Source organism: Anopheles cruzii, chromosome 3, assembly GCF_943734635.1.
Source record: "Anopheles cruzii chromosome 3, idAnoCruzAS_RS32_06, whole genome shotgun sequence".
Lineage (NCBI taxonomy): Eukaryota > Metazoa > Arthropoda > Insecta > Diptera > Culicidae > Anopheles > Anopheles cruzii.
In genome coordinates, this window is record NC_069145.1 from 10,586,201 (window position 1) to 10,613,489 (window position 27,289).

The window sequence follows — 27,289 nt, forward strand, 5'->3', positions numbered from 1 at the left end:
GCGTTGGTGACCTCAACACATTCCGGCCCGGCGTGCAGAGTGCGCGGCTCCTAAGTGCAATTAAATTGAATCATGCATAGTTAATTGAACGACGACGGTGGCGACGGCGCCGGAGACATTCCCGGACCGTCGGCGGAGAGACCAGAATCTGTGTGTGTGTGTGTGTGCAGAGAGGAGATGAAAAGCGAGCGAGAGTGTGCGTGGATGATGCACTCTTCTTCGCCATCAGCAGCCCATCTTGCAACATCATCAACGGCACTCCTCGGCCCTCGGCGATGCTGAGGTCAGTCAAAACACTCCACTCCACAGTGTGTCCAGTGGTGGAGCCGCCTCTCTCTCGTTCTCGCTCTCTCGCTTTCTGGAGTTATGCCAACTGCAGTCCGGCCGGCTCCCAAACCCCCCCACGGCTCCGTGTCGAGTCGAGCGATGCAATGTCACGGCGGCGGCGGCGGCGGTAGGTGCAATGAGTTATGACCATCTGTTGCGCTCGCGCTCGCCGCTGTCCATATGGGATGTGCGCGCCGCAGTGCCAGGGGTGTTTTCATCTTTCGCCTCCTCCTCCTCCAGGGTTGGCCTCTCGGCCCTCCGGCGTCGTTGCATGCGGTTGTACTGTTTTCTTTCTTTTGCTGCGTGGTCAAGGAGCTCGACGGGAACGGGGAAGAAGCGCGCTTGATTGAAGCCATCATCCGTTGAAGGCGTCGTCATCCTCCGCGTTGATACAAAATGCTGACCAAGTGTTTACGGGTCGCACTCCGCAGTGGGGTCTGCATTTTTAAAATCAGACACTTTCGGTACGCCTCAAGAATGTTACACATTCCCGGAGAATAATCACACAGCACGTGTGGTCGATGGTTGTAGAACGTTTTTTGCGCGTCACGTCGATCGTAAGACTTTACGTTTGCACGATTATTAGGGGTCCATTTGAGATTGTTGATTCTTAAAGTAACCTTTGGTTTGCAAAGCACCTCATTAATGATGTTGCTCCGGCGGAGGCAGAAGGTTGGCGGATTACGGGGAGCCCAAAACGACGACGTCCAGCGGTCGGCCGACCGGAACTGCAATGTCGTCATCGGGGAGATTTATTGCATGTGGGCTCTCCATCGGTAAACAATCCTCGAAGCGAGGTTAGGTTTGTCGAAACAGAGAATCATTAATCAGGGATCGTACGATTTGAATGGTGGAGCTAATTTGGAGGCACACCGTCCCCCGGCACAAACGCCGGTCGGGGAATCAAAAGCGCATCGACCCCCGTGCCTAAATGCAATCGTCTGATCTGAGCTGAGCTTTGCCACCTGCTGCCTGCCTGCCTAATTGGCTTTCCGGTGGTGACATCGGGGTGTCCGTCCTGCGCCAAGCGTTAAACGCCTGACGCTTGTAGGGGTTCGCGTGCTTAAGAAGGCACCAGAAACGGCAGACGGGCCATCGTTAGGAGAGACAAACCTCGAGGAATTGGTGAACGCGACCGGACTCGTGAATGAATTGGCCTCGACAGGACCCCCCCCAGGTTGTTGGCCGGGGGGTTTGGTGAGGAAAGCAAACAAACGTGTCTCCCTTCCCTAAGCAGCGGCTGTAAAAACCAGCGGCCAAGCAGCACTCGCCGTTCGGTTGCTCCAAATGTTGTAGGAGGAAGCTCTGGCCAGCGGCACACCGAGGACAGCAGCTGTGACCGTGGCATTCATACCAAAATGGTACAAATGAATGGATCAAACGAGTTATGAATGAACACGCGGCCGGGAGGCGGCGCCGGGGCTTTTGCTACCGGGGTTAAGTGTCCGCTACAATGTTACGCTTGCCGCCGGCACCGTCGCATGTTTAAGGGGTTTTTTCACGACTCGCTCGACACCCCGATGACGACCGCTCCTCTCGCGTATGGTGATTATTTAGCGCAGTGCGCTGCAAAGAGAAAGTATTGCGCCACCCTCCGTTAGGCGGGGCGGGAACACGAGGTGTTGGACCGGAGAAAGTTGGACCGGTCGAAATTGGACTTCTATTGGCCAGCAGCCAATGCGGGCGCGTATGTCCAGCTGTCCAGCTGCACTCCAGGCTCTTTGGTGGCTCAGATGATTACAAAAATTATATCATTTGCCAGGTTTCGGCGGATTAATGTTTCAATAACGCGTTTGAATCCATTGTTTCGTTGTAGTGTATCGTCATCAGCGGCGAGAGTGGCTCGGGCAAGACGGAAAGCACCAACTTCCTGCTGCACCATCTGACGGCCCTGTCGCAGAAGGGCGCCCACGGGTCCGGCGTGGAGCAGACCATCCTCAGTGCCGGCCCGGTGCTGGAGGCGTTCGGCAACGCGAAGACGGCCCACAACAACAACAGCAGCCGCTTCGGCAAGTTCATCCAGGTGAACTACCGCGAGAACGGGATGGTGCAGGGTGCGGTCGTCCAGAAGTACCTGCTGGAGAAGAGCCGCATCGTGTCGCAGGGCCACTACGAGCGCAACTACCACGTGTTCTACTATCTGCTGTCCGGGGCGACCGACACCGAGCGGAGCGCGCTGCACCTGCTGCCGGCCGAAAAGTACCACTACCTGAACGCGAAGAATCTCACGCTCGAGAACTGCGACGAGAAGTACGAGTTCTCGCGCCTCAAGCAGAGCATGGAGATGGTGGGCTTCTCGGCCGAGAAGCAGCGCCGCCTGTTCAACGTGCTGTCGGCCGTGCTGCTGCTGGGCAACGTGGAGTTTTTCCCGAAAAAGTCCACCTACCACCACGACGAGAGCGTGCAGGTGCGGAACCCGGACGTGGTCGGTCTGATATCGGAGCTCCTGCGGGTGAAGCAGGAAACGCTCATGTCGGCCCTGACCTCGAAGCGCGTGAAAGCGAGCGGCGAAACGCTGATCATGCAGTACAAGCTGCCGGAAGCGATCGCGGCCCGGGACGCGCTGGCCAAGTGCCTGTACGGGGCGCTCTTCGACTGGATCGTGCTGCAGGTGAACCACGCGCTGCTGAACAAGGACCAGGCGCTGCACACGGGCCACTCGATCGGGGTGCTCGACATCTTCGGCTTCGAGGACTTTGGACCACAGAACAGCTTCGAGCAGCTGTGCATCAACTATGCGAACGAGCATTTACAGTATTACTTTAATCTGGTACGAACCGCGGGACACGCCACCCGAAAGCGGGACAGTTCTAAAGGCGCACCTTTTCTTTTCCTTCTCCCCCCGAACAGCACGTGTTCAAGTACGAACAGAAGGAATACAAGCGCGAAGGAATCAAATGGACTGATATAGAATTTCTAGACAATTACGGCTGCCTGCAGCTGTTCGAATCGAAACCTTCCGGTTTGCTGTGTATACTGGACGATCTGTGCAAGTGAGTTGCAGTGAGACCCCTGGGGGGGAACCCCAGCAGCCTCTTACTAATCCTTCCCTTCGTCCGGTTTTCAGTTTTCCCGGTGCCACCAACGAAACATTGCTGCAAAAGTTCAACAGTGTTCACAAGGATAACGCATTTTACGAGAAGCCCCAGCGCAAGGAGAACGCATTTATCATAAAGCACTACGCGGGCAAGGTGAAATACCAGGTAACCGAGAGCGACCGAGGGTCAGACACACTGACGGGCGCCGACGACGCTAACGTTTTTCCTTTCCTGTTTCCGAAGGTGGCAGAAATGCGTGAAAAGAATCTCGACCTGATGCGGCAGGACATTGTGAGTGTGCTGAAAAACTCCAGCATGGCGTTCGTGCGCGAACTGGTCGGTGCGGATCCGGTGGCCGTCTTCCGGTGGGCGATCCTGCGCGCCTTCTTCCGCGGCTACTTTGCCTTCCGGTCGGCGGGCATCAAGCACCGGAAGGAGCGGGCCGACATGTCCTTCAGCAAGATGGCCACGAAAACGCGGTACCGTGCCCCGAACGACAGCATCGTCAGGTAAGGTGTTGGTGGGCCGCGGTGATCGGACCGATTGTCGGAAGGAAGGTGTCTTCTGTGTCTCGGTGTATGGTGTGCTTGGGGCGGCTTGGGCTAGTGCCCCGCCGGGCCTTGTAGGGTGATGGAGCTCACCGGTGCCTATCGATCATTGACCACGGTTTTGTTTCTTTCCCCCGTCAAACCAAACGATCTCAAACCACCGGTCCGGTGCGTTTCTATCGATTCTCCACCGAAACCTTCTTAACCCCAATCAAATGTCCTTCCCGGTCTGGTGTACATTTCGATCGACCCCATGCTCCGTTCTAACTCTTTGAACTCGCTTTTCTCCTTCTCTCTCTCTCTCTCTCTGGTGTCACGGTGGCGGTTTCCGATCGTGTGTGATCGTATGTGTCTCTGAACTTATAGCCATCTTGTGACGGTTTCATCGGTGAATCTAACAATCAATCGGATTGCGTAAGTCCTTCATTCTTTCTGTGTGTCGCTGATCCTCACACTCTCTGTCTCTATCTCTGTTTCTCGCTGTGATGGCGCCACACTACTTGTTGAACTACTTTTACACTAGTTTCTGTGTTTATTTTCTCTATGTGTTGTGTGTAGTTCATGCTCCTAAGTGTTTCGTTCCGCTATGGTTCAATCGATGCCACCTGTTCTTCTCCTGTTACTTGTTTCATGTTGAATGCCTGTTTATGTGTTACCATTGCCCAGTCTGTGTGTCCTCGTCCCCTTCTCTTGGGCAGTCCCGTTTGCTCATGTGCTTTTAACTCAATTGACTTTGTGTTGTTGTCCCTCTGTCTTTTTCCCTCTATACCATCTTCAATTCCGTTCGTGTTTTTCGATTTCTGGCTCAGAAATGTTCTCAAGTGTCCCTAACATTCACTTTTCATTTTTCACGTTTTCATACGGTCTCAATGCTTTATCATCGATCACCCTCGATGTCGATCACCCCATTACGGTTCAAACCTCCGCTACCCTTCGCAATTCCGTAATAACTTCGCCTTCGTGGCAATAGAAAAAGGAAAGCCATTTCGCTGGTTTCGCAGCTGTTGAGAAGAGTGTCCAAGCATTTTTCGACAAAACCCTTTTTCAGCACTTTTCGACTCTAATGCCTGCGAGCGCGAGTGTCTGTGATAATGAAGATAATAATGTACCGAGTCCGGAGCACCACCGGGGAAACCTCAGTTCGTCACTCTCTTATTACCGTCTGTTCGTATGTTTTCCACGTCGGCAGGAAACTGTTCTGCAGCCGGCGCCCGGTGCGGGACGGTGGCATGTTGGATCGGTACCGCAACTGTTCCGCGAAAGCCACCACGCCCAAGGGGGCCAGAGAGCGCCGCAAAAATTGGCCGTAAGCGTACTTTTGTTTGCTGTCTTGTCCCTCGATGGAACGGCCCGGAGCGGAACCAGAACCTTGGCAAGAGGCCCGTTACCGTGTCTGTGTGTTGCTCTCTCGCGTGTTCCATCGGGCAGCTCGCCCCGGGTTTGATTTTCGTGGTTTTTCTTGTCTTGTCACTTGTTAACCATGGGCGGGCGTGTCCCCGTTTTTGTCTTTCGTTTTTTCTTGGTGATTAACCATCGCGATCGTAGTGATTTTAAAGCGCTTGCCGTGTGCTCGCTAAACGCCGTTGTTACCAACTCGTCTGTATATAAAAACAATAGTTAGCCATTGGTAGCTATCGGAGGCGATCGAAACACGATACGTTGCGATTGTTTGCCATAGATGGTAGAGGATAGTTTCGTGAACGGCTAACACGACTACTAACGTGTTCGAATGGGGGGACTACTTACTACCTTCCGTACGCTTCATAACTCATTCTGTCACACTGCGGCGGTGGTGAACGGTTGTAGGGTTACTAACTGTTTTGTGGTTAATTCATTCACAACACTCTCTTCACTGATCCCCCAGTATCAGTGCCCTATCATTTCCCATTCTATAAATATTTCCGTTTCTTTCGTTTTTTTGATTTATTTTCATCCTCGCGACGATCATTGTGCGCCTCTGTTACCCGTTGTTGCGTATCGTTTCCGTGTGCCATCTCTTGCCATCATGCCAACATCCACAAAACATCAACCACCAAACCATGCCCATGCCCATGAACACATCCAACGTGCCGCGCGTGCGCCTCGCAGCAAGCGCATCAGCAATGCCATGAGTGACTTTACATCGGGTCCACCTTCGTCGCCGGCCAACCTCGGGTACCACCACCGGCAGTCACTTGGGAACGCGAGCCCCACCGGCGGCCAATACACCAGCGCAGCGTTGGGTGGTGCCGCTGGAGCGACACCGCGCCGCTCGTGGTCCAATTTCGCTTTCAATAACAAAAACTTCCCCGACGGCAAGCTGAACTACGAGTGCCAGCAACAGATGGATCCGAAGCTCCACAACCACCAGCACCAGCCGGGATCGTCCCCAACATCGCCGTCGCCGACGTACGGCAACAATGGGTCCATGGGCGGAAGGCATGCCGGCGGCGGTGGCAACAGTGGTGGTTCCCATTCGCCCGGCGGCGGCGGTTCCCTTGGTGGCGGAGGTGTCAAGGGATACGGGTTTGGCACGGCCGCCACACGAAACCGCTTCGAACGGTCCGGCCAGGACGTGATGGCCCGTGCATCGCAGATCGTGATGTAAGCTCCCAGACGCAGCCGCGCAGGCCTCAAGCATCGTGCACACACACACAACATCGTGTAAATTCTCATTTCGGCCAAACCGCGGAACCCGCATTTAGTGACAAACCCTTGATTATCGTTCGAACGGAATTAGTATCCTTAGCGCATTCCCCCGTTTTACCGTCATCCTTACACTGTATAGTAAATGTTATTTTGTTGAAATTTTTGCTTCCAACATTATGCTTAGCGTTCCTGCTACCCTTGTTCTTGCGTATGCGTTTTTAAGTTGATCGAGTTTACGATTGGAATGTTCTGGCTTTTGAATTTTCTTTTTCCTTCTGTTGTGTGTGCGCGCGTGTGTTTGCTACAAATTGTCAAGCTCAACTTGCAGGCCAAATTGCCAAATCGTCGATCAGAACTCACAACGTGTCTCAACGCGCCTTTTATTGGGACTGTTTTCACTAATTGACTCCGCTCTCCCGCGCTCTGGCAGGAAAAACAAATCGTTTCGTCCTCGGGAACGGCCGAAGAAGGGCCTCAAGAATCTCCAGTCGGTGAAAACGCTTTCCGCCGGCCAAAACCTCACGAATCAGACGTCGGGCATCAAAACGCGCAAACAGCCGCTCACCGTGACGGCCCAGTTCCAGAACTCGCTGATAGCGCTGATGGAAACGTTAAATCAGGTATGGCGACAGACCGGCCACCGGGCGCGCGGGTTCGGTTTTGTGCTTTCCACTCTGCAAAAGAGATACGCGCCCACTAACGAGCTTTCTAACCGTGCTGTTTCACTTGTAGGCAAATCCATTCTTCATACGGTGCATTAAATCGAACCCGAACAAGATTCCGAACCAGTTCGACGACGCAACCGTTACGAGACAGGTACGTGAACCCGGACCCCGCGAAGCACAGGAAGTCATAGGAAGGAGGAAGTTCAAAGAATTGATTGTAAACCTGACAAAAAGGCGTGCGATCGGAGTGTGAACCTTGAATTTGACGCTATTTGGCACCGTGTTTGAAGGTTACAAACGTCTCTATTACGTGGTCAAGGTGTCAAGGTTAATTTTGTCTCACGGTGTCAGGGGGTAACTGTTCAATTTGCAATGTACAATTGTACGGTACAATCCCGAGGCTGTGGCTACGAATACCGTTAAGCCGAAACATCCGACATAAAAAGCGAACGCCAAGGATACACAGGGAACGTCCATTTAATGCTAATCCTTCAGCATTTTGCACGTCCATCCCAAGTGGGGGACGGATTGTATAGGGTAAAAAATTTGCATAACTAATTGGAAACATTTGCCCACCTTTCGAAGACTCATGAATCTTTCGGGTTAGGGCAAGAACACTTTTTGATGCCTTTTCCGCATTGAAGATGTCATCATCAGTATAAAAAGTGGTACCTACACTGAAAGCATGATAAAAGTGTCCGATTCTAAGGATGACCAACGTTCCTTAAACCCTTTTCAACCCGCTCGGCCTCTCCCAGGAGCAGTTTGTTCGATCGCGCCGTGCATCGCTCCGGTCGGACAGCAAGAAAGCAGAGTGCTGGGTACTGTGCTGAGTTGCATAAAGGAATCCTCTCCGATAGGGTGATAAAACATGAAAATGGGAGACGAGCCAAAACAACAAACAGATTACTTACCCGCAGCACGGAGCAATGCCTGCACATTGACTCGCTTCCAACCGCTTTTGCTTTTCCCAAATACCTTTTCGGGCCGGCTGACTTGTTGTCTAATGTTGTGAATCAGCAGCAGCAGCAGCGGCCAGATTGTTCCAGGCCATCGTGACGGTCTTTCCGTTTGTATGGAATTTCTGCTTACCTGCCCCTCGGGCGCGCACAGCATTTCGGGTGCGGTGCCTCAGACCTTTCGACATAAATGTACCTCTCAGTGTCAATTCTTCCTTCGACGGGGACGGTACGACTTGATGCGAGGGCTCTGTGAAGTTTATTTGTCTAGCATATTCGGCAAGCGATTGTGTTCGCGTCGTATCAAAGATACAACTAGAACGCTGGTGCACTGGTGTTCTAAATGATGTGGAAAAATCGAGAAGACGAAAAACAATCGGTGATCAAACAGTTAAAAGATACGCGTGCCACGGTGAACAGTGATAAAATGCTGTAAGGAAGATGACAATCGAATTGATTCGATTGTACCCGGACTTCGGCATAAGGCTGGTGGCTCTGTTGATACTCTTCTGCGTGCACTGCACCCTGGTGGCCCTCCTGATGACGACGGCATTAGTTTTGCGGCTCAAAATGACCATCACGGTGGCCGTGGTAAGTTACTCCCAGAAACGATCGCACCGACGACGGCAAGGATCAGCAGCGGCAAGGGTACAGGTCAACCATTGCTAACCCGTCGGTCGAGACGTCGCCGTCAAACCGGAAACACCAGCTTTCCTCACCCGTCCGAACGCAAATGCCATTAGGAGGGTCCAGACGGACGGTGTCGGGTGTCCGACGGTGGGCTGCCTACCCCGTAGCACGTACCACTCCGATGACTGGTGGTCGATAAGGTCAACCTTTGCGCCAGAAGAAGATCACTTGGGCTTTGGTCGATCTTATCATGCTAAAAATTTGACATACTTTTAGCGTTCGATCATCTGAGGTTGAGGTTTTTTTTCTTCAACCTGATCCGCTGTCCTTTTCTTTCCACGGGGCTTCTAGTGGCTGCCGTGCCACACAGGTCCATCAGCCTGCGAACGGGCGAAGGGCGACGAACAGGAAATAGCAATAAAATGTGTCCCTCGGTCCGTCGTCGGCTGTACACTCTTCCTTCTTTCGGGGCGGTGATTGCACTCAGAATCCATTTGCGCACCGTTCGACAATGTAAGGGCACCGGAGACCTGCTAAAAAGCCTACGATCGTCCCCGAAAAGACGATCCTGCAGTGTGCATGATGTGCGCATTCCGCTCGCAGGGGACCCTATTGCAGCCTATCTTATCGAGACACGCTTTATGGGTTTATATGTTTTTACAATTTCCGCTTTCCGCTACCACCACCCGCAAAGCAACGGAAAGGAACGTCGGTTACGGCTTCACGGGTGGGTGAGAAAATCGGCAACTGGCCAGTCGCACAAGCGATGATAAAATTCCGCACGGTGCGGCTGGAGTGGAGACAGAGCAAATTGGCCGTCCGGAAGAAAGATGATGGCCTCTTTTTATGGACAGTTTTTTTTTTTCGAGACACGTGCTGCGTCACCAATGTCGCCACGTTCTCGTGAAGAGGATGGCCATCGCATAGAATGTCTTGTTGACTGTCAGCATAATAGTTTGCTTCCTTTGCACACCCTTCTTGTGACAAACTGTTAATGATTCCCTCGCACTATCCTCTGCAGCTTCGCTACACGGGAATGCTGGAGACGGTCCGCATCCGGCGGGCCGGCTACAACGTGCGGCTGACGTACGAGGAGTTCATCCAGCTGTACCGGATCCTGCTGCCGAAGGGGCTGATCAGCTCGCAGAAGGACGTGCGCGACTTTATGAGCACGATGGACCTGAACAAGCAGCACTACCAGCTCGGGCTGACCAAAATCTACATGCGCGAGTCGCAAAAGATGCGCCTGGACGTGTCGCTGCACACGAAGATCATCGACAGCATCATCCGCATCCAGCGCTGGTTCCGGGCGATACTGCAGCGCAAAAAGTACTGCCAGTTCCGGACCGCCGCCTGCACGATCCAGTCCTACTGGCGGGACTATCTGCGCGAGAAGCAGGAGAAGTTTACGCGCAAAATTCGCAACCACGCCGCCACCGTCATCCAGGCGACGTGGCGCGGCTACACGGTGCGCAAGTGGTACGACAAGCTGAAGACGGGCGTGCTGGTGGTGCAGGCCCGCATCCGCGGCAACCAGGCGCGCTCGAGGTTCAAAGAGTTGCTCAGCAAAAAGCTGCTGCAGCGCGAGCGCGTCAAGCTACGCTCGACGCAGAGCCTGCCCGTGGAGCGTGGAGCAACCGCGGCGGCGGCCGCTCCTCCACCATCGGGCGGCGGTTACGCGGAGATCGTCCAAGCGATCGAGCACCGCAAAAAGCCGATCCCGGTGTCCGTGGTGGGCCGGAGCTTCGAGACGGCGATCGATATTGTGAACAAAAATCGGGCCCTCTTTGCCGACGACAGCATGTCGGCCGACTTTATCGATGACGACGAGGACGAGGGCGAGCCGGAGGAGGAGGAAGAGGAGGACGAAGCGGCCGGTGGTGGTGTGGTTCCCGTGGACGATGAGGATGAGGACGACGACGACGAGGAAGGTTACGAGGATCTGGGGCTGGTGGACGATCCGCACTATGTGCCTCGCCGAGGCGCCGCGTTACAGAGTGGTGCCGCGCCGCTGCCAACGACCATAGCGAAATGCGCTCTTTTAGATAGGAATGAAAAGTACATAAAAAATCTGGTCATAACGTCCGGGCCGCCGTCCGGTCCGGGTGGCGCCTCCTCGTCCGCCAGCAACAATGGTAGCGCGTATCAGAAGCCCGCCCTCCAGCGGCAGGAGGACGTGCTGGATCGACCGAATCCGCGGATGTATGACATCGAGCGGGCCAGCAAGAGCACCTTCGACGACACGGAGCTGGCCAAGTATCGGTACGCGCGCGGCGGAACCCTCGGCGGTAGCATCGATGGCAGTGCCGGTGGCGTCAAGCTGCCGGTGCGTCGTGTCGATTCCGGCCCGTCCGCTTCGATGGCGAGTGACGGAAGCGGGCGGCCGGGTGTGCATCGGTTTCGCTACGGTGACACGTACGGCGGTGCTGGTGGTGGCGGCGGCGGTCTGATGCGCAATCAGCAACACAGCAATAATAGTTATAGTAATAGCAATGTTGAAATCGTCTTTGTAAATACGGGACTAGAGCAGACCGGCGGCGGCGGCGGTGGCGGAGTTATGAGCTCGGCACCCAGCGGCACCGTCACGGCACCATCCGCCGGCAGCAGGAATCTCAATCGTAACAGCAGCAGCGGCACACTGACTCAAACGCCGCCCCAGCAAATGGCTGGCATGCGGCGTGACTCGTTGCCATTCAGCCATCGCCTTTCGTCCCGCACAATGGCCGGCGATGAAATCAACTCAAACTATCACCTGCTGCAGCAGCAGCAACATCATAAGCAGCAACAGATGCTGGCATCCTCAACCGGAACTCAGCACCATCACCATCATCATCATCAGCAGCAGCAGCAGCAGCAGCAGCAGCAGCAGCTGCAGAGTTCATCTTCCGGAGCGCCTTCCTCGTTGCCATTGGTGGTCGGCTCGGGCCACATCGGCAACTACCAGAACCTGCAGTTCCCGGCGACCTCCAACTACCATCCACATCACCACCATCAGCAACAGCAACTGCAGCAGTCCGTGTACAACAACAACACGACACCGGCCACGAGCGGCGGTGTAAAAATGGCGTCCTCCGCCGTCAACCAGCGAGCGACGGCCGCCTATCCGGATGACTTTGCGCAGAACTACTACAACACCACCGCCACGCCGAAGGGTAAGGCGGCGGCCCTGCTTGGTACGGCCAAGTCAGAGGACAGCAGTCTGGGCAGTGGCCCCAGGTACGGCACCGGTGCCGGTGGAATGCTGACCAAAGCGGACAGCAGCGATATGGTGCTGGTAAGCAGCAGCAGCAAAAGCTCGAACCGGCGCATCAAATCGTCGATCGTGACGTCCGATGAGCAGCAGCTCGGAGGCGGTGGCGGCGGAAGCAGAAACAACAACAACGACGCCGTCAGTTACCATCCCGGAACGGGGCTTTCGAGGCGCGCTCCGGTCGGTGCAGGCAGTGGGTCCAGTGGCAGCAGCAACGCCGCCGTCGCCGCCGCCACGCTGGACACCCTCAAGCGGCGCAACTCGGACCCGACGAACAAGATTCCGCTGCTGGAGGTGAACCGGGGCAACGATATGTATCAGTCCAGTACGCGCATCAACATCGCCGGCCACCAGTTCCGGAAGGTGCAGCGCATCAACAAAGCGGAACGGTGCGCCTGCTGCCAGGAGATTGACTCGTTCGTGAACGAAGGCTACCGGTGTCTCGACTGTAAGGTGCTGGTGCACACGAAGTGTATCCAGAACGGGGGCATCAAGTCGCTGCAGTGTGCCGCGGTCAAGCGCTCGAAGCGCATCCGGACCGGGGGCGGACCGAAGCACGATAAGCACCAGTCGATCGCGGCGGCAGCCAGCTCGGGCAGCGGCAGCCAGAAGATCTCGTCCACGCGCGAGTACACCGACTCGACCGATAAGATAATAAGCGATGCCAAAGAGCTGCAGCTGATGCAGGACTTCATCACGCAGAAGATCTGCAAGATGGAGAGCGACTGCGAGAAGCCGTCGGAGGTGGACCGCGTGTTCAAGCAGGCGCTCCGCGAGTTCAAGGACAACCTGGTGGCTCAGTACAGTGTGGCGCACAAGCAAAACTCGGACGTGCTGAACATCAAGTACCGCGATCTGATCGCCAACTTCGAGCAGGTGATCGAGACGACGTCCGGACGCAAGAACGACTTTCCGCTCACGATGGGCGTGAACGCGTTCCGCGGCTTCATGAACGAATTTATGAGCTCGCGCGAAACGGACAAACCGAAAACGAAGCGCAAGAAAGACAAAAAGCGAAAGCACGACGATCACACCACGTTCAATGGTAAGATCGAGCGGAGCCGAGTGACCGCCTAACGAACGACGATTACCCTAATCGATTTCCATTCCCAACAGGACATACATTCCAACTGACGATACTCAACATAGCGACGGCATGTGAAATCTGCCAACAGTTTCTCCTGTGGCCAATCGAGCGCGGACTGGTAAGTGATCGAGCGCGACTCTTGGGTCGAACCTTTCTCACTTCAATTCTCTCTCTCTAGGTGTGCCAAAATTGTAAGTTAACGTGCCACAAAAAGTGCTACCAAAAGTCGGCCTCCTGCAACAAGATCGCCAACAACGATCCGAACGCGCTGCTCCACGGCACCGGACGGGGTTCGGCCGTGGTGGCCGGTGGGTGCGGGCCCGACGGACAGCCGCTGTACGGGGGCGGTGTGCCGACGAAGCTGTTCGGTGTACCGCTGACGGCACTGTGCGGCAACACGAGCGATGGCGTGAAGATCCCGGCCCAGATCAACAAGCTGATCATGATGATCGAGATGCACGGCCTCTACTCGGAGGGCATCTACCGGAAGAGCGGCGTCAGCTCGAAGATCAAGGATCTGAAGGCGAAGATGGACCGGGCGGTCACGAGCGCGGACGGAGGCGGTGGCGAGATGGACTTTGAGTCGTACAACGTGCACGTGCTCACGAACGTGCTGAAGTCGTTCCTACGCGAGATGCCCGAACCGCTGCTGACGTTCGATCGGTACGACGATTTTCTGCGCGCGGCCGACCTCTCGGACGGGAGCGATCGGGTGCAGACGCTGCTGTCGCTGGTGAAGAAGATCCCGCCGGCGCACCACTGTCTGTTCGAGCGGCTAATCTTCCACCTGGCGTTGGTGGCCAAGCTGGAGCAGTACAACCGCATGTCGGCGAGCTCGCTGGCCATCGTGTTCGCACCGTGCGTGCTGCGCACCAACCGGTACGTGCCGGCCCAGGACAGTCTGAACGATATCGGGCGGCAGACGAAGTGCATGGAGACGCTGATCACGCAGAAGATGCTGAACGTGAAGAGCACGCTGGCGGACATCGATACGCTCGATACGGCCGCCCATACGGCCACGGCCCGGCTCAGCACGCTGCGGAGTAGCAAAGTGTTCACGCAGGAAGAGATGGCCAATGCGCGGGGTGGCTCCAGCGGCGGTGGTGGCATGGCCGCCGGTGGACTGCTCGAGACGGAAACGGAAGAGATGTTGCTCGAGGGTCACATCCAGGAGATTCGCAAGGAGAAGGCACTGCTCACGTCGACCCTGCCGAGTTTGGCGCGGGCCAGCTCCGACGACGATCTGCTGTCGACCGATCTTGACGGCGAGGGCGGCAGCTTGGACGATCTGAGCAACAGCAAGGAGAAGGATCTGGACGTGAGCAGTAGTAGCCTAGCGGCGGGATGCAGCGGCAGTGGGGCCAGCGGTGGTGGTGGTGGCGCTGGAGGAAGCAGCAATCTGATCAGCGACAGTGGCATCTCGATCCGCTACCAAGCACCCTCCGATCACGGCGGTAGTAGTAATGTTAGTCTTAACAATGACGTCCCGATGGCTGTGAGTTATTCGTTACGTGATCAGAGCGTGGGTGGCGGGGCGGACTACTTCCACAAGATGGGCGGCTCCAGTGGTGGTGGGGCGAGCGCCAGTGGCGGCGGAGGAGGACCACCGGCAGTGAAAACCAAATCCCTCTCCCATCAGACGCTGCTCGAGCGGGAAGCGTTTCTGCGTGGCAGCAGCAGCAAGGGCTCGGCCTCCTCCGTCTCGTCGCCACAGTCCCCGACGGCCACCACCTCGGCGATCGCCTCCTCGACGCCCTCGTCGTCCGCTTCCGCACCTTCGATGATCAAAACGCACGCACAGAACGGCGCTGGAGGCAGCGGCACTAGCGGTGGTGGTGGTGCGGCCGGCAATAGTGGAGGAGGAGGTGCCACCGGAGGTTCTAGTGGTGGCACCGGTGGCGGATCATCGTCGGTGGCGGGCAAGCGGTCGGATATTAATCTGAGCCACTCGATGATAACGCTGTCGACGACATCGCACAGTCTGGGCGGAAGCACGACGAGCAGCAGCAGCAGCAGTGGCGTCGGCAGTACCGGCGGTGGCAGTGGCAGCGAGCTGCAGCGCCAGAAACCCATCATCATCCGGAGCATTTCGGGTGGATACGAGGTCGGGGCGGTGGGTGGAGGTGGAAGTGGCAACAGTAGCATCACCACGTCGACGACTTCCTCGACGAACAATGCGCCGACGAACCACCGGATCCTGATCCAATCGTCACCGACGTCGTCGGCAACGGCTACGGCACCGACCACTACCGCAACACCGTCTGGTGGTGGTGGCACAACCACTTCCTCCACATCCGCCTCCAACTCGTCCATCAATGTGGCCCTCGCGAAAGACAATAACGTCGGTGGGAAGGATGGATCGCAGCATCACCATTCCGGGGCCTCCACGGCGACGACGACGACGGCGCCACCCATTAAGCTATCTTCGCGCCGCATGTCCGGCACCGGCAGTAAACGTTCGGGTGGTGGTGGTGCTTCGGGTGGCGGTTCAGGAAGTGCTGGTGGTGGTGGTGCGACACCCACCACACCAGCCGGTGACGATGAACCAATCATGGTTTGAGTGAATCGAAACGAAACAGGATACAATCGAAAGCGCAAATCAGGACGGCATTTTACAGGATTTTTTGTGTTGGCCACCTGCACAATACGGAGCGTGCGCGAGAGAGAGAGCATTAGATACATTAATTAATTTATGAAACGATCGTTACACATTTGCTCCGAGAGTGTGAAACGCGCCGCGAGCATGACAAACGCATGGTGGGGATGCGCCTTGCAGCAGCAGATCCACGTTGGCGTTGCTATGCTGTGACATACGGACCGAAAGACCAGCGGCCTCACTACTCTTCAGTTTTGTTTTTCTTTTTATGTTACAAACGCAACATGCCGCTAGAGAAATGCAAGACGCGCAGTTTCCGAATTAGCGTTCCTAGGGTTAAGTGTGGTGAAAAATCGCGCAGAAACGCTGTCGTTTCGCTCGGACACAGAGTCGGGGACGAGGCGAGCAGCATCACTGCTCGTCCATTTTCTTTTTGGCTGGCAACAGCAAGCATAGCAACGCGTGCATATAATCCGGAACCAGATGAACAGCGGATTGCTACGATCGACCCAACTGCCACTATTGTTTTGCGTAGCGAATCCAATTCTCTATCGGGCAAATTTATTATTGTGCTGCCAAATTCAGCTGCAACGTTGAGTTCGCTTACGCGCGAGAACGCCAGATCCAGGTAACCTTAGTAGCCGTAGGAAACGAGATGACAAACTCTCCGCAATCTGTTGGCTTGGCTGTCGGTCGGGCGCTCGTTCGGGGTGTTGTGCCGCACAACTGGAAGCCGCCGGCCAGAGCAATAACATAATATACTTATAAACATAACACGCGTAATTATAAATATGTAAATTTAACTGTAAGCTAAGTGAACGAACCGGACGAAGAATTGGATCTTTTGGTGGGTTCGCAGCGAGCTTTGGCACGTGTTATTTTTTTTTTTTTTACCGGTTCCGCTTGTGTTTTTCGCGCGTGTTCGTTGACACTTTCTGTCTGCTCCAGCCCCCCACGGCAGCAATACGGCGCGAAACCATCCGAGACATATCTGTGACACAAAGCGAAGCGAAGCCTGACGCGCGCTGGAGCAAAAATCAAACGGAGCATGAAAAGCATACGAAACAATAGAGGAACCCGAAGTCCCCGAATTGACGCGAATAAGAAGAATTTAAACAAAGTACACACACTTTTTGTTTTTTATTTTCATTTCACGGTTTCGTTAGGTTTCTTGGGTTTACACGTTTGTCGCCTCTTCGTGGTGCGCGTTCATTCTGTGGTGACTTTGATCGATGTGTTTTTGTGTTCGCCCATTTCGTTCGTTAACTTTGCTTTGGGGGGTCGTTCAATTGTCGCAAGAGCCACCGGTAAGAACTTTGTTTGGTTTATGTTTTGAGTTTGAAATTGTCTACTTCGTTCTTTTAACTCTGTCGTTCATTTCCGTTTGCTTGTGTTTGGTTGTTTGATCTTTTGTTTTTTTTGTTTTTAGACTACAAAGCAACAGGACCACCGATCATCGACGAACAGTAAATGAAACGAACTCAAAAAACTCACTACGGACGCCAGTATAAAATAAAAATACCGGACGCATTGCCCCATCGTTTGTCACAGCTCGTGGATCGTGGTGAAGGTCCTCCGAAGCAACCGAAGCTGATCGTGGTTATCGGTTGCAATCAGCGAATTTGTAAATCCCATCGATCCAACGCAAAAGCTACAAAAACTTTATCCAAAACCGAAACGAGTACACCGAAAAACCGAGCGCCGAGGCCGTGGCGCACAGCCAAGGCAATAATGGACGCGCCATGTATAAAAAGTAAAGTGGTGAGTAACTAACTGGCATGTGATGTCGGGCAGTAGGACATAAACACGGAAACTAGGAAAATACCATGCTGAAAGAATAGGAAAATTGTAAACCACAACCAGCAGTTGTTGTAAAATGCATTTGTATGTCTGTAAAAAAAGAGCAGAACTTGTATAATGTGGAATGCGCACACCACATTCGTGCGGATGTGGAACAGGGCCAGGACCCCAAAAAAAGCCCCGCAAAGCATTAATATACCTAAATTTAAAGCGAAAGATATATTTACATTTATATTAACGAGAGCGCAAACAAAAGTGTACGATGAGCTGCGGTCACGAAACAAAAAGGATATTGTCAAAAAAAGCACAAACACAAAAGAGATGCGCACAACAAAACCCAAGACACAGTAAAACCCGGCAGCTAACGGATCTTGTTTGCGCTTAATTTGGAAGGGTTTGGAAACATTTCATTGTTGTTTTTTGTTTGCGACGATCTTCGTTTGAATTCGTCCTGTTCTGAGTGACAACAAATAAACTTTACCAACGAATCAAAATGACCCAAACATTCCACGACGGGGCTTAGCGGCGCGGGGTAGCAAGCAGACATCTCCGGCAGGAACGCGACTTTCTGATCTGAATGCAAGCAAAATCCGTAATCCGTAAGATCGTACGAGATCCCCGATGTGCACTCTGCTCCGCGTTAGCGCTCTGATCATAGTTCTGCTCTGAATGTGTACAATCAAAACCTACCTATCATAATAACAGCAAACGCAGCAAAGAAGTCAGTTGGAAGCAAAAAATAGAGTAAACCACGGTGTCACGAGATCTACGAGAGAGATGTATATTTTGTGTATTTTTTCCGTGACCGGCTAGGGCAGGGCACCTTCGCGCGGGAAGGTTTCGCGTGTGTGTGTTGTTACTTTTTTGGTACACAAATAGTACAGGTGTGATTACAATCGTGCGTTGCGTTACCTAGTTTAGCATGTGGCTCTGTGGCCAACCCAACCACCAGACAGTTAGTGTGACAGGAGTAGTGGTTTGGCGAGCCGAGCCGCGCCCAATCTGGACGAGGATCGATTTTGTTGATGCACTGATCGCGCAAGCGCAAGTGATACCTCGGCCAATAATTCCATCATTACCTCGATTGTTGTTGTTCTTGTTGTGGACGTGTTTTTTGCTTAATTTACACACGCCTTGCGTACGGCGGGCGATGAAAGGGATAGAGAATGTAGCGAATGGCCAAACTGGTAATCGGTTCCGGGATGTTTCGTTATGGCCATTTATCGTCTCCCATTATCGTTTGCCAGCGGGCCATAAGGGAGCCCACAGCAAGACGACAGAGGGATGTTTGCCGGAAGCGTAATTAGGATGGTGCTTTGGTCCTTAAATTACCCTTTTTTCGCGCTCGTGAACCATAAACACAAAAACGATCGAAAATCCACCGATTGCACAAACAAACAAACAATGGAGAAGCTGTTTATATAAAACACGGTTCTTTCGTACGTACGGGAGTGGGGATGTTTTGGATGCAACATAATATTATGGCATAAGGAGTTATGGCCACCACTTTAGACTAATTGTGTGTAGACTAGATGAAATCTAGCGAATGTGTTAGAAGGGTGGGTGGCCGAAGTTGGATCAATAAATAGTAAACAGTAGTAACAGTAGTGGCAAGGAACAGAAACATCGTGCAGGGACTGAAACAAAGAATGAAGACATTGTTAAGCAAAACTAAAACGAACAAGAATACAAAACATATGTTTAAGCGAAGCGAACAGAGAAGGAACACTTACGGAACAAACTAGGCAACGGTGTGTGACACCGGCGCTCTCGTAACAATTGCAAACAATCACAGAGTTACAACGAGTGTGCTGAAGCAAAGGAGAAAACCCTAGAAACGATTCGTAGTTAATCTGCAATGACCAACCATTTTTTGCTTTTGTCCTCTTTGAGCTGAAGATCTGAGATCTGAGAAGATTTTCAATCGCGTGGGACATTTTGCACCTCTTGTGATCATTTCTGGTTCATATTCCCGTAGGTTCGATCCGATTTTGTATTTTCGTTTACTAAAAAAAAATAAAATCCCTTTGCTGTTCCTTTGCCTGCGAGAAGGGCGTTATGTGAGGCCACTACCCGGTCCTTGTTTTATAGATGCTGTTAATTGAGAATGAAAGAAAACCGCTGTTGATGAGTGTGTGTGTGTGTGTGTACGTGATCATTATTAATTGAACACCGATAGCGTTTTGAGCGTTTGTATCGTTTGTTAACTGATAGGCTGAAATGTTGGGCCCCACGGGTGACCGAAGGAAAACTCAGAAAAACCGAGGCAGGATTTGATAAAAACCAAGAAGCTAAAGAATGTAACATAGTTGATGTTTGCGCATGGAGAAAAACTATACGAGAAACTTGGAAATCAAACTTTAAAAAAGTTAAACGAAAAGCCCAAACTATTGTCGTTGAGCGTGGTGCTGTGTGGCGTCGAAATAACAGAAGCGACGGGAATCTTGAAATAACATATAGCCAAATGAAACATTTAAGCTTAAGACAACCTTCAGATAACACTAACGGAGGGAGAGAGAGAGCTAATGGCAGAGAGGTATAGGCAAGTCTTTGAAACACTGAAAGAAACCATCGTGCAAAACATTGCACAACTATTCGCGTTTTTGGATACCGGCGATTGTGTGCGAAGTGTGAAAATTTAAGAAGAAACAAAAAATGATTGTAAACAACATAAATATTATAAAGAGAGCGTTGCAAAAAAACAGAAACAGAAGGAGAGCGAGAAGCAAACCAAAACAAAAGATGTAAAATTACACAGATGAGAGAACAAGTTAAACTATTTAATATTATATATACATACCGCCTTCGGTGGTAAGGATCGACCGAACAAAGAATAAAGTGAAGTCTAAATCAAACATTGTACCACCGTGTGTGTCCCTTCCGAAAGAAACTTGATGCCTCCGGCGTTAACGTTAAATTTCTTGCGAAAATTCCCCATTTTCCCCCCAAAACCATTTCTTTCAAAGCTGCTCTTAATTAAGCCAGTTTCAATATGTTTGCAGATTTTTATTTTCATTAGCTACTACAGTCGGTTGGTTGGTTTTCTCTGTTTTCATCTGTTTTTTCTTCTCCTCGTTCCGCGCGGTTCTTCCCCTTTTTTTGTTTGATCGCTTGTTTTACAGTGTTTGCCGTATGTTTTGTTTGTTTCAACAGTTTTTGTGTTTTTCCAGCCAGCCAGCCAGCAAGCGAACACTTTTCGCTTGCAATTTTGCTTTCTTTTGCCATTTGTGTTTCTCGCTCTCGCTCTTATCATCTTTTCCTTTTTTCGGTTTCCTTGCTGCGGTCACACGACCCTCTGTCTCTCTTACGCACTCACACACGCACACACGGCACGATTCTTTATAATTGCATGCAGTTCATATTAAATTCAATATTTTGTGTGTTCGTTTGTTTAGTGTGGTTTTTCTGGTTTCGTTCTCTCCCGTCGCAGTGTGGTTGCGAGTGTGTGCGGCGGCCGGCCGTGTGTATTTAGTTCGCGGTGTGTGTTTGCTCTCTGTGTTTGTTGCTTTGTTACAATTACGCGGGGCTGCTCTGCTCGCCGGTTTTAATGCATTTTTCTTTATTTACCATATTATGCTTTTAATAGGTTTTTTCTATGTTGCCTCTGTTCTGTCCTGCGCGCCGCGCATGGCGTGTGGTGGTGGTGGTGTATGTTTTTTAAACTATAACTCCACATTCTTCATCGCTACATACAGAGCACACGCACACGCAGCACTCACACATACACGGGGGGTAGTGTTATCATTCCTCTCTCTCTCTCTCGCTATCTGTCTCTATTTCCTCCTGCTGGCGCGTGTTTCTGCTCACGTGCACCTTTAACTATGTTTTCTCCGCGCACGCGCTTCTGCCCACGTGGTCACCACCGCGTGGTTCGCGTGGAAGTAGTGTACTAGTGGCGCGCGCGCGCTTCCGGTAGCTGTCCCTTTACGAGCTAAATACACAGCTCCCGCTATCGGTGTGGCCGCGGTTGGCGGCTTCCTCTGTTTGTTTAACTTACTCTTCACACACACACATACACAGTTTTATGCAAACTTAACTCTCTCTCTCTCTCTCTCTCTCTGTTTCTTTCTTTCTTTCTTTCTTTCTCTCTTGTTAATGTTCCTCCTTCATCTACATGCGGGGGCAAATAATGATTACTTGGCGGCGGCATAGCTCCTTACATTTTTACACACACACACACGCTTTCCGGTTCCGGCGACTCTCCTCTGGTTGCGTTTCCTTACTGACTTAAATAATCTTATCGCCTACGTGGGGGGGTGGTTGTGTGTTGTTTTAGGAGGTTTTCCATTTCTCCTGTTCTTTTTGCCATAATCGCTTTATTCACCTTGTCTCTCTCGCGCTCCTTCTCGCTCTCTGCGTTCTGCGTTCGGGAAGTTTTCCGATTTTCCACGGTGGACACTCGCGCTCTCTTCTTTTGCTTCTTTCTATCTAGTTGTTTAGTAGTTTGTTCGTAGGTTCATTATCAGGAAGCAAGAGTTCCTTTCGCGAGTTGGGTTTAATTTCGGTCTTGCACTTGGGGAATATTATATGCGCCGCGCCGCAGAGATCTCGCGTGTCGAAAGCTGGGCTTTGCTTAGGAGAGGCGCTGCATGGGCGCTGCTGCTGGTTAGCCTCTTGAGCCACGCGCGGCGAATGAACGGTTCTCAGAAATAAGAGTTCTGTAATCTCATAGTTAGTTTGCTCCCTGTCTCTCTATACATATATATATATCTCTCTCTCTCTCTCTCGCTGTGTCTCTCTAGGACACTACCGCGCATCATCGATCGCTTGCGGGGTTTGGCGCGTGGCGCGGTATGAGTGATGGCAATCGGGATCCGGCCACCTCGATCCCCTGGTTTTCTTCTCCTTTCCAAGAGGCAGCACGCAGCAAATAACGCGGCAGGAAGTGAGAAGTCGCGACGACGAAATTGGCGTATCAATGTATATAATATATATATATAAACGGGTTCGGGCGCGCGCAGGGACACGCGTGCTGTAAGCATCTGTCCCAGTCTGCGTTTATCATCTCGCTGGAGCGGTTCCGTGTTTTAATATAGGTATATTTTGTTGCTCTCTCTCTTTCTCTTTTCTCTCCTCTGGTTCTGGTTTCCCCCCGTTTCTACTGATCTCGTCGCTCTACTAAATATCCTTTTCTCCATCGTTCCCGCCGGCTCTCTCTCTGTCTCTACTAAGAAGCGACTTTTAAATTGTTATAAACATATTATCTGTTTCTGTGTTGTTTTTTTTGCATGTTTAGATTCGCGCCAGTTTCCTGCGTTCTTCGTTTAATACATTTAATTCTATACTTTACAAAATGCGTTCCTCGCCACTCGCTCGCTCACTGCTAGCCCGCCCGCCTGCCCGTCGTTTGCTGTGGATGGACACTTGATCCACGATAAGTACCCCAATTGCCATCAGTGTGTGCCCCGGGGGTAGTAAGTGTTTCTCTTTGCTACTCTCTTTCTCTCGATGCGCCTGCAGCGCGCCCCCTAGTTCCATCTCCGGCTGCCCACGCAAACGCAGACTTAATAAACTTTCTATGTTAGGTGTTTGTTTGTAGGTTCAATATTGTGTTTCGCGGGCTTAAGTTACTGTTTTCAGTTACGCTCTCTCCGCTAGTGACTGCGGAGTGACTGTACAAAGAAGAGGATTTTGGGTGACGAGCCGAAATGAAAAGCCGCAGAGCGCGACAGAAGATCACGCTTTATCACGGTTGATGACGACGGCGGAGTTGTTGCAGGGAAGCAAACAACAAATAGCAGATAAATAGAATGCTGTTCTCTGGCTCTGGTGCACTGAACGAAGCAAATCTCTCAGCAAACTACTGCTGCGGAATGTGTGCTGCTCTTCGCTGGGCGATTTGAGCAATTCACGGAAACGCAAAAACCATCAACTCGCACTCAGCGATCGATTTGTTGATTCAAAACTAATAAAAGACCCAAAATATTCCTCTTCTTTCCTATATTTTATGCTTCGCGGCTTCCACAACATTTCGATTGGTTTTGCGTGCGTGGCAGGACACACCCTACAGGCTACGCTCGTCGGCGGTAATGTTGTGTGTTGTATCCGGTTCCGGTGTTTTGTTTTTCTTTTTTTTTGTTTTTGGTGATTTTTCAATTTTTTTCTTTGTTTCGTTTAAGTTTTTTCTCCTCGCAGCGTGAGAACACGGGTGATAAACAATTGAAAACACACAGGACCAAGCAAACAGAATCGATTACAAAAACTAAACCGAACGGACGACGACGGCGGAGGGAGCAGAGATCAGTCCCCCTTGACGATCGACGACCACAGGGGGACGAGAGCGATGAATGTAACGTTTTTTTGTAGTTTTTCCTTTATTTTTACGGTTTGAAATGTCGTGTGCTGTACCAGGGAAACATAATCAAGTCAACTGAACGATCGGTACAACACAAATGCATGGCGAAATCCACAAAAAAGGCAAAACGGAAAAGAAACAAGAAAAGAGAGACATTCGACGACATCCGCGGGCGGTGGTATTATCCCTTTTTGCGAGGGGGGAAACAACGGAAAGGAAGGCGTCACAGTGTCATTAGAAAGGAGGGTTGGTTAGGATTAGTGCAGCTGGCGATCGGACCAGCCAGCCATGAAGAATGGACGATCGGAAAAGTCGGATAGGAAGTGAAACGAAGCGTTCTTTACGGTGCGCGTAAATACGGTGCAAGAGTATCAAGAGGTGATGATCGGTGGTGATCGTTAGCAGAAAGAGGTGGTGTTGTGTTGTGGTGTAGACTAGAGAAAAGTTGGTGGAAGTTAACCGTGACCGAGATTACTACTAAAGCTTTCTTCTCCACGATTCATAAGGTGCCGGTGCCGCGACAACAATCCATTGGTGCAGAAGCTCGCGTCGTGCGACGGTGCAGGAAAAAGAAGTTTGTGTGTGTGTCTCGTCAGATCGTCGTAGAAGAGATGTGTGAATGCGTGCGCGCTGCCGTGCCGCTGCGTTTCCCTAAGTCAAATTCCAAACATTATTCCAACAATAACGTGCCACACCATTGGAATTTCGAAACCGCAACAACGCATGCACAATGTGGCCGTTCGAACAACAAGCTGATAGCGGAGCGGTGATGGTGCAGCTGAAAAAGTGCAGCGTATTTTCGGGAATCACACCCCAAAAAGGGTATCTCAGCCCCAAATGGAACTGTTCTGCATTCCGCTCGAATTACGTGCTTGTTTAGCTGAATGGATGAATGCAGCAAGCGGTGCGCCATCGTGCTCGTAAGATGAGGAGAAGTTCTTGGAGTTTGGAAGGAAAGTATCGGCTTGGTTTCGGACACCACGACGCGACGGAGCGACGATCCAAAATCTACTGACGATCACATGTCGACCGTTACACGTGAGAGGCGTTACGTGACAACCCCTCTTTATGCCAATTGTTAACGTTTGATAAATTTTATCAGCGCACAAAGCCGCCTTCCTTAAAGCGGTTGATAAAACACTTCAAACACAAAGTCGTGTCGTCACGTAACATCACTCGCTGGTCTAAGGTTTCGAAGATTTCCCACATGTCGTTGCAACAGTTGCAACGACTGCATCAATGATTTATCTTATCATTTCTTGCTCAATGATAGGCTTTGAGTGTTCGATCATGAATGACATTACGGTCGGTGCTATCGCTTGATTACTGTATTCTCTTTCGATGATCCGCTCTCTGCTCGGGTTCGTGGGCATTCGCGGCAAATTCTGTCCATGTCTATTCGGCCCGGCCCGGTGGCTTATTTCGATTGCAATATTTTTCGGTTTTCAGTTAGTACTCTTTAGAAAGCTCGATTTTGTTGTTCTTTGTTGTCGTGACGCGACATTTGAGGTTACTTTTTTGCATTCTATTCGATCTCTACACCGTTCTCTAAAACGTTGGATATATCCTACAGAACCAGCAAATGTTCGTTGTGGTTTAAAATAGTAATTATTATGAGCATTAAAAAGTGGTGTATACTATTATAGCGAAAAATGGCTACGACGCCTGGCAAAATCGGCGCAAAAGGCTGCGCGCACTGCTATGTACCTAATATATTCGTTCGCGTGTACTTGTTTGATTACGAAAGTTTGTTAGCTTAGTTTCTCCGGCATGTGTTCGTATTTGAAAGCAAGAAAACGGAGGCAGAACTTACGGAAGAAGCTTATATTTGCCTAGTTTGCCTCACGCTAAGCTATTTCTCTTTAACATCAAGCAAAATTCATCCCGGGCCCATGATATCCGCGGTGCCTTTTTATTTACAATTTAAGGAAACCAAATTTGGCAAACGCAGTGCCACGCGCGGTTAAGAGTGTTCCGCCAAAAGAAAATTTGTTTGCCACACAAATGGTGCAGCTCGTCTTTCTCGTAAACCTAACCTAATGACGTTTTCTCCTTGCCGTAAAAGAGAACCTACTTCGTCGAAAACTAATCCAAGCAAACGTGGCCGATGCAAGTGTGCGGTGCCACAGTTCATCGTCGTACAAAAAGGGATGATTTTGATCTAGTAGCCATCTTGTACTAAGCTGATATGATGTATATCCTAAAGTAGCCTGTGCTTGGTGTGCCCGAGAAAATATGGACGTATCCCTTTTTATGGTGTGATTTTTTTTGTCATTTGACCTAAGCATTCCTTAGTGGGGCACATTTTCAAATAAAAACGGTAGCGAGAACAAGCAAATCGAGCTGATTTTTGTTTTGCCGTAGCCCTGGGCGCTCATGTTGCGTTTCCCACTCATTCCCAGAGTATACGTAGGAAGGATAACACGACAGTAAGATCATTAACGTCTAGATCAATGTCATCATCGAGATCACTGTGGGATGTTCGCGGTTTGTGGTCGCGTGTGAGAGTTTTCGTGACGCAAGGGCAAAAGTAGTAATATTAAGAGGCACGCAATTTCGCAATATGGCGGTTGTGGTGGTGACGATGACGACACGTTGGCGGCGGTTGCAGCGGCAAACATTAGCAGATGATGGCACACGGTGAGCGTGCGGCGCGGCGCACGAGTGTTTTACGAATTGTCACAGACAAAACAGAGTGTGTGTGTGTGTGTGTGTGTGTGTGTGGGTGTGTGTGGGCGGCATTTCGCAGCGCGGTGCACACCAAACGTGAATTGCATCGCACACACACAGCAAAAGGGCGATAGAGTTCGCGCGGATCAGATTAGAGGTCGTGGCGGTGGTGGTTTGCGGTTGTGTATGGACAGTAGTAGTAGTAGTAGTAGTAGTAGAAGGATGTGGTCGTTTGTTGTTGTTCGTGGCGAAGATTGGCGAGGCGCACGGATGTCGCAAGGGTTGTCGCAGGATACAGGGAACGGAACGTAAACAATTTATCATTAATTAACAGATTGATCGCGATGTTATGGTGCTGCTGCTCAGCGTACAGCAGCCATACAAAGGAAGCCAGCAGCTGCTTGAGCGGCAAAAGAAAAATGTATGCCCCAAAATGGAAACAGAAAAGGAATCTATGTTTACCCCCGGGGGTGGGGGGATGATCGGGGAGATCGGAACGGACGTTTCAATCGGGGGATAGATCATGTGCGTGTGCGCTGTTTTTTTGAGTGACACTGTGTGTTTGCTAATGTAGCGGATGAGGAGCGGCCGCTGTCGGGTTACGACAGGGAGTCGCAATACGATTGGAAACGGAGAGAGAACTAAGGAAACGCGGTAACAAAACGAAACGTTAACGGAAGAAAAAATGGAATCAAACCGGAAGGAAGGAAGAAAACAACAACCGAAGACCAAAAACCGAAGAAAGCCGACTCGCGTCGTCGTGGTCGTGTGTCGTTACGGAACGAAATACATTACA

General features: G+C 51.5%; 2 protein-coding genes across 6 annotated transcripts in view; one reads left to right on the forward strand and one right to left on the reverse strand.

The window, feature by feature from the left end:
* LOC128269822 (unconventional myosin-IXa-like) overlaps positions 1 to 16,137 on the forward strand; it is a 30,331-nt gene extending 14,194 nt beyond the window's left edge. Inside the window, exons 6-16 of the mRNA XM_053007226.1 lie at positions 2,144 to 3,097; positions 3,178 to 3,320; positions 3,395 to 3,530; positions 3,609 to 3,874; positions 4,280 to 4,327; positions 6,002 to 6,496; positions 6,972 to 7,161; positions 7,274 to 7,357; positions 9,817 to 13,090; positions 13,162 to 13,250; positions 13,311 to 16,137. Coding sequence (XP_052863186.1) covers positions 2,144 to 3,097; positions 3,178 to 3,320; positions 3,395 to 3,530; positions 3,609 to 3,874; positions 4,280 to 4,327; positions 6,002 to 6,496; positions 6,972 to 7,161; positions 7,274 to 7,357; positions 9,817 to 13,090; positions 13,162 to 13,250; positions 13,311 to 15,692 — 8,061 coding nt within the window. The 3' untranslated portion in view covers positions 15,693 to 16,137. The remainder of the gene's footprint in view (positions 1 to 2,143; positions 3,098 to 3,177; positions 3,321 to 3,394; positions 3,531 to 3,608; positions 3,875 to 4,279; positions 4,328 to 6,001; positions 6,497 to 6,971; positions 7,162 to 7,273; positions 7,358 to 9,816; positions 13,091 to 13,161; positions 13,251 to 13,310) is intronic.
* A 10,881-nt stretch (positions 16,138 to 27,018) lies between these two features.
* Positions 27,019 to 27,289, reverse strand: part of LOC128273032 (casein kinase I) — a 32,176-nt gene continuing 31,905 nt past the window's right edge. For all 5 annotated transcript variants that reach the window (XM_053010942.1, XM_053010940.1, XM_053010938.1 and 2 more), the window contains one exon: positions 27,019 to 27,289. This exon is cut by the window's right edge and continues 236 nt beyond it. The gene's annotated coding sequence lies outside the window, so the exon portion shown is untranslated.